Below are 7,294 nucleotides of genomic sequence, written 5' to 3' on the forward strand. Positions count from 1 at the left end.
AGCATGCCCAGCGCCATCTTCTGCAGAGCCGAGGGGAGCAGCTGGCACCGCAGAAGGCAGGGGTCCAGCAGGCGGTCCTTCACGGGCACCAGGATCAGCAGCACCACCACGTTGGCCAGGAGGAGCCAGGCCTCCGGGATCTGGGCACGAGGGAGCCAAGAGAAGCAGCTGGCAGGCCGAAGGAGCTCGGGGCTGGTGCCTGAGACCGGGACCCCAGACTGTCCCTGGGTGACCCAGAGCCAGCCCCCCCTAACCCCCGCTCCAGGAGGCACACTCCTCGGCTGTGTAACTAGGGGTGGGGTTGGATCACGGTGGCAAACGGGTTCCTTTAACTTCTACCCATTGGTAGCGGCTGCCTGCACATCCACCAGCTCAGCATAGAGAATGTCTGGATTGATTAGTGATGTCTGCCACGGGCAGCAAAGGGGGTAGGGTGGCCTATATGCCATTCTCCTGCCAGCTCTGAGATGCCAAGGTGCCGGTTTGGAAAGTCCTGGTGAAAGGCAGGGTCCCGAGAGGGAGAGGCGCAGCGGAGGGGGGACAAGCCGGGCAGCGAGCCCGCTCAGAGCATTGGGGGGGGGTTGGTGCGGGGCAGGGGGTAGTGCACTGGCCTGAACTCTCTGGAGCAGTTGGGCCTCCTGGCAGGGTGGCCGGGCGGTGGCACAATCCGCCCACCCTCCAGGTGTGTTTCCCGTGCCCCGAGGGCACCCTGCCGTGGGGCGAGGGGAGCTCAGAGGCCGCTTCGTTCCCTCCTCTTCTCGGGGGAAGCCCGCCTGGCCTGCCCCGGCTGCACACACCGCGCCTCACCTTGTAGCCGCTGGCCGGGGCTCCCCGCGCCCCCGAGTTGTTGCTGGGGTAGTTTGGGAAAATGCTCGGGATGTGGAGGTGAAGGCCTTGGAGGACATACGTGGACTGCATCTGCAAGACAGGAGGGGGAGTGGGCAGAGCTGGCCGCCTCACGCCGGCTGGATGCTCGGCCTCCCGGCTCCCGGCTCCCGGGCAGGCACCGTGCGTGCGGCACAGGGCGCTGGGCAGGGTCCCGGCCCCGCCTTGGGGGGCACGACCTCCTACCCGCCTTGTTCCCCAGAAGCAGGCCTGGCCGTGCGCTGCGTGGCGGCTCTCTTCCAGAGCGGGCGCAGCTGGTGGGACCTGCTGTCCACAGGGAGGCCCGGGGCAGGCGTGGCTGAGGGCTCCCACCCGGGGAAGCGACACGCTGTCCCCCGGGCGGGCTCATGGCAGAGGCCAAGCAAGTCCCCAGGCTGACCCACGGGAGTGGCTCTGCGCCTTTAGATGCTATAACATGGAGGGGCCCTGGTGCCCCACGGGAGGGCCTGGGCCGGGGCGGGCGCTGGCTGCGGGCAGCAGCTGTTTATCAACCGGTGTGGAAGGATGTCAATATCCTGACCAGCGGTGTGACAGAATCTGCCATGGACACGCACACACACACACACACACACACACACACACGTACGCACACGCACACACATGTATGCACACGCACATGCACACTTACTCATCTTCGCTGCGGGGTGAGAGGCGGAGGCCAGTGTCTCTGAGCAGCTGATCCCGTGAGCCCCTCCCCCCTGCCGTTCCCTCTCGGTGGTCTGGGGGACTTTGTTTTTTAAAAGCTCTGCAGGGGACACTGGGGCACCGCCAGGAAGCCACTGCTACAAAGCACTCAGTGCACTGAGCTTGCCCCTCGCTCGCTGTGGGGTCTGGGCCTCGGACGCCACGTCCGGGAGAGTTGACCGGTGGGGCCCCTAGCCTCTGTCCATGCTCTCATTTGCAGGAGGCGCCGAGGCCCAGAGAGACGGGCGCAAGGCCTGGCCCCAGAGCGCCTCACGCCTGGTGTTCCACCGCCCGCTCCTGCCCCCCGCCCCGGGAGGGGGCTGACTAAGGACCCATGCCAGCTGCTCACTTTGCAAACCCTCCCCCTTTCTGCTGTCCTGCTTCTCTGGTGAGGGGCCTGGAGAGCCCGTCCCCCCAGAGCGAGGGGCGGGGGTGCTCACCTGGAAGTACACCATCCAGTAGGGCACCAGGGTCACCATGATGGGCAGGAGCCTCACCAGCCCCCGGAAGTTGGCGATGTCCTGCTGGGGGGACGCGCCAGGCTGGGGCGGCCTCTGGTCAGGCAGCAGCTGGGCCCCTTCAGGGTCTCTGTGGGCAGCAAATAAAGTGGGGGTGTCATCCCTGCACGTGGCCACGGCTTCACCTCCTAATTTAACCTGCTCCCCAGGCCTTGGTAACCACAGCCCCCCTCCGACGCCACCCTGTCTCCACCGTTAGCGCCATCACCAGCGCCCGCGTCCCCACGGCCACTGCCCTTGGGAAGGTGACCAGTCACCAACGCCGGCCCCTTGAGTGTGACTCTTCCTAAACCTTAGGAGCACCCTAATTAAGTTAATAACAATGTACCTACCTATATAGTTTAAGTTTAAAAAACTTGGCTCTCAAAAGAAATTTCAATCGTTGTACTGTTGATATTTGGCCCTGTTGGCTAATGAGTTTGCCGACCACTGCTAGACCAGTGGTTCTCAACCTTGGCTGCACATTAGAATCACCTGGGAATCTTTTTAAAATCCTGATTTCTGGGCCTCATCCTCTGGAAATTCTGTTTCTTTGTTATGGGGTGGGGGTCACAACATTAGTAACAAAGAAACAGAATTTTTGGAGGATGCAGCCCAGAAATCAGGATTTTAAAAAGATTCCCAGGTGATTCTAATGTGCAGCCAAGGTCGAGAACCGCTGCTCTAGACCTACTGACGGGAGCTGTAGCCCCCAAGGCCTGGGGCAGCTTTGCTCGTATAACGGCTAACGGCTAGAGCAGCCGTGGGCAAACTACGGCCCGGGGCCGGATCCGGCCCTTTGAAATGAATAAAACTAAAAAAAAAAAAAAAAAAGACCGTACCCTTTTATGTAATGATGTTTACTTTGAATTTATATTAGTTCACACAAACACTCCATCCATGCTTTTGTTCCGGCCCTCCGGTCCAGTTAAAGAACCCATTGTGGCCCTCGAGTCAAAAAGTTTGCCCACCCCTGGTCTAGCGGCTAGCGGCTAAGGTAGGGAGGGGAGAGGCAGGAGGGAGCCGTAAGGCAAGTGCAAGGTCCAGGCCTGGGAGGAGTCCGTGTGGCTGAGTTCTTGGACTTCACAGCAGGGACGCGTAGAATTATGTGCATTATACCCAGCAGCCTTCCCGGGACATCATCCCGCCCCCACCACCACCTCTCCTGCCACTGTCATCACCACGACAGGGCTTCTCTTCACTGTGGCCACCAACACCATCACCCTGGCTTTATCACCACCATCACGGTCAAGACCATTAACGCCCTCGTAGCCCATCGCCTATCCCACCACCACCACCACCTTGACCTTCGTCGCCACCTTGACCTCTATCACCGCCCTCAGTCCCAGAGGCAGCCCTGGCCCCCGGAGATCAGTCACCCTAAAGGGCTGCCAGAACATGTTGCAACTGGGCCACAACGTCCTCCTCACCCAGAGCCCCCCTCACCCAGGGCCCCCCTCACCTGGCAGTGTGGGGGCACCACAGCCGGGGACAGCAGTTCTGGAGAGCCAGTTTGAGCATGGAAGACACTTGGCTCCCCTCGGGGGGCTTGGTGATGAAGATGGGGGTGGCGAAGAGGAAGACGAAGAAAGCCAGGCCCACGCAGCCCACGGGGAGGCTGTAGCCCACCAGGAAGCTGATGTTCTGCTGGACAAAGGCCACCACCAGCAGCGACAGCACCGCGCCCGCGTTGATGCTCCAGTAAAACCAGTTGAAGAAGCGGCGGTTGGCATGGCGCCCAAGACCCATCACCTGCCAGGCAGGGGTGGGAGAGTGAGGGCCCGCAAGGGCCAGGGGCACCCTGCTGTGGCCTGCTCTCTGGACCCGCACCCCCTCTCCCTCAGGGGCACGTCCTGAGTCTGTGGGTGGGCATCCGGGCACTTCCCTCAGCCCCGGGCAGCAAGCAGATGCTCAATAAACATTTGATGACTGCGTGAATTAACCCTTTTGTTGGGAGTCACCGGTTAGCGATCACTTGGGCACGGCTGCGGCTTCACACCTACGACACACGTTGCTTTTTTTAAAAAAAAAATATTTTATTGATTTTTTTACAGAGAGGAAGGGAGAGGGATAGAGAGTTAGAAACATCGATGAGAGAGAAACATCCATCAGCTGCCTCCTGCACACCCCCTACTGGGGATGTGCCCGAAACCCAGGTACATGCCCTTGACCGGAATCGAACCTGGGACCCTTGGATCTGCAGGCGGACGCTCTATCCAATGAGCCACACCGGTCAGGGCACACATTGCTTTTTTATTGTCGCCGAGCAGTGCACAGAGCAGCTGTCTGAGGCCACTCGTTCCCGTCTGGGTGATGTATCCCTTTGTCTCTGACTGCGCACCCTACACTACGCACCAACTTCATAATCGGAAAAAAAGCCACCGAAGACCTCGGGTCTGCCCCGCGTGATTCGACGTGATGCACGCGTGTGACTGCGGGAGCCGGGAGGGTCTCACGGAGAGTCCCCCACCACTGGGAGTGGCAGACTTCCACGGTGGCCCAGCCCTCCATCCGGCCTTGCCTCCCTCTGACCTGTGCCTCAGGGAGAGCAGACTCAGCCCCTGGGTGGGGGGGGAACGGAGTGCAGGCCCCAGCCAGGGCAGAGGCTGCACATCTTCACCCAGGATTCGAATCGATCGCAACAGCCAGGCCCCAGGCCCCTTCCGCTCTGCGGGCCCGGGGCAGCCGCACTGGCGCCCCCGCCCGCCCAGACCCTGGTCCCAGAGGCCCGCTCAGCAGGCCCGGGCACGGCCTGGGCACCTGCATTTCTAAAACGCAGTGAGGACTGGAGGTCGCCCCTCTCGATAAACGGTCCTGTGCGCTGTCAGCCCCTCACCCGCTCAGGGACCCCGCACCTCCGACACCGTCGCTCTCCTTCTATCCGGAGAGAGACTTCCAGAGCGAAGGTTTTGTCAAGCTTTGCTTTCGCAGTCGCATTGGGGGAAAGGTACGCATTTTATTCCTTTTCCAAATGTGAACCGAGAGTCCACAGAGGGGCCTTCAGAGCTGTACTCCCGCCCGAGCTGGGCTGGCTCAGTGGAGCGAGCGCCGGCCTGCGGACTGAAGGGTCCTGGGTTTGCTTCCGGTCAAGGGCACATGCCCGGGTTGCAGGCTCGATCTCCGGGGGTGCCGGAGGCAGCCTGTCGAAGATTCTCTCATCATTGATGTTTCTTTTTTAAAAATATTGATGTTTCTATCTCTCTCTCCCTCTCCCTTCCTCCCTGAAATCAATAAAAATATATTAAAAAATAAAATAAAATTAAACTGTACTCCCTTGGAGATTCTGAATGATGGCGGGGGATGGGCATGCCCCCTCCTGGGGAATCCGTGCTGAGGACTTTCAAGCAGAAAATCGAGTAAGTCCCATTATGAGCAACTATTTCCATGGCTGAATTGGATATAAATGAATCTGACAATTGCAGCTCTGAGGGGAAGAGCAGGCAGCCGATTCGGGATACAGACGAACACTTGTCGGGAATGATGGATGGCCCCTTCGGAGACCGGCAGTGTGTGAACACGTGGGTCCCGGGCACAGCTGTCTGCCAGATGGTGCCAAGCCCTCCCACCCGCACACCCCATCTGACTGCCCCCCTGGATTTGCAACAGCCTTCACTGCTCTGCTGTGCCCACTCCGGTCCCTCCCAGCCGCGGAACCAGGGCCACTCTAAAGAACGCAAACGCAAGGTGTCCGTCCGCCTCAAGTCACGTCAGGCTTCCGGAGCTGTCCTGGGGGTCAGGCCCAGACCCCTCAAGCAGCTTCCAGAGTGGCCTGGTGCCCCCGAGTCCATGCCCAGAGCATGGGAGAAGGCACAGGTGCTGCTGTCCCTCCTGATGCCACTGAAGGCTCTGCCCAGTAGCCTGGCCTCCGGGGACAGTTCCACTCCCAGAAGGGAGGAGGGGGAGGGGAGGCCCTCTGGGGGCTGATGAGGGCAAGAGCACAGGTTAGCCACACCTGGGGTGTCCTGGAAGCCAGTGAGGGAGAATGGAGGGAAGATGAGTTCCTATCCAGATAGTGGGGTCCCTGGTCGGACGGAAAGTCAGCGGCGGCTCAGAAATGGTCAGGGCTGCTCTGGGGGGGCCCCGAGTCCCCATCATCAGAGGAACCCAACGGGCTGGTGAGCAAGCCCTTGGCAGGGACCCTGGGAAGGTGCCGGGCGGCGGGTGCCAGCTGGGTGCTATGATCCCTTAAAAAAGGCCCCTTTTATGGCTGCAGACACGCAGCTGAAGACGCTGAAGAGCAGGGACAACTAGGAAAAGCGCAGGCAGCGAGGTAAGTGACGGGAGCACCCACTGGTAGCAATGTGGCCGGTTGTCCCCTTGGTTTGGCGCCGAGTCCTTTCGCCCGGCGGTGGTCACATCCTGCACACGCCCTGCGGCTGCTTGTGCTCATGAACGCCGCCCGTGGCTCTCAATCATATTCCATGTTATTTAAAGTTATTGCCTAATATCCCCCTGAGCGGAGCGATTGAAAGTTAGTCACGTGGTAAGGCCCTTTCTCCTCCATCCAGCAGATATCTATTGGATGTCTCCCATGTGCCCTGCTCTGCCCGGAGGGTCCGGATAAAGGCTCAGAGGTGAAGGCATTGCCCGAGGGCCCTGGCTAGTGAGTGGCAGAGCTGGGCTCGACAAGCCGGCCTGACCCCACCTCTGGCATAGCTGGCAGGAAGGCCCGGACCCCCAGACACTGGGACACATAAAGATGGGTCTCACCGTGAGGCCTGGAGTCCACCACCCTGCCCGCCTCGGCCTGCTCTCTACGTAACCTTGTTCAGGGTGATTAACGTCCTGAAACCTTACTGTCCTCACCTGTAAAATGGGCACAGCAATACCACCTGCCTCTTGGCTAGGCAAGAGGATCAGATGAATTGAAACACTGAGAGTGGCACCGAGAGAAAGACCGACAACTGCGGTTTAATGCCTGTGGTCGCGGTGCCCTTGTTAGAGTGAGCAACGCCCCCCTTCCTCCCCCCTCCCCCCAGTTCTTTCAAACAAGGAAACTGGGCCCAGATTGGGGAAGTGGTTTGTTTGCTCGAGGTCACCCCGGGAGCCAGGCCTCCCGACCCTGGGTCTCTGCCCAGGTCCCTGGCTTTCCCTCCCACCACCCGGCCTCCCGGGGGGCGCCCTCCGGCCACTCACCTGGTCGGCCCCGAAGGAGGTGAGGTTGCTCCTGACAGAGCTGGCGGCCAGGGCGAGCAGCAGGAGCCCCGCGTAGAGGGTGGGCGCGCAGT

The 7,294-nt window shown here is 60.6% G+C and overlaps 1 protein-coding gene across 1 annotated transcript in view; it reads right to left on the reverse strand.

Annotated features, from left to right (window-relative positions):
* Positions 1–7,294, reverse strand: part of SLC15A3 (solute carrier family 15 (oligopeptide transporter), member 3) — a gene marked incomplete at its 3' end in the record, with an annotated part of 13,545 nt that overhangs the window by 4,099 nt on the left and 2,152 nt on the right. The window contains exons 2-6 of the mRNA XM_006768175.1: positions 7,203–7,294; positions 3,529–3,818; positions 2,010–2,157; positions 808–918; positions 1–140 (exon numbers count right to left, since the gene is read on the reverse strand). Coding sequence (XP_006768238.1) covers positions 1–140; positions 808–918; positions 2,010–2,157; positions 3,529–3,818; positions 7,203–7,294 — 781 coding nt within the window. The remainder of the gene's footprint in view (positions 141–807; positions 919–2,009; positions 2,158–3,528; positions 3,819–7,202) is intronic.

This window comes from Myotis davidii, unplaced genomic scaffold (assembly GCF_000327345.1).
Source record: "Myotis davidii unplaced genomic scaffold, ASM32734v1 scaffold2863, whole genome shotgun sequence".
In the NCBI taxonomy this organism is placed as follows: Eukaryota; Metazoa; Chordata; class Mammalia; order Chiroptera; family Vespertilionidae; genus Myotis; species Myotis davidii.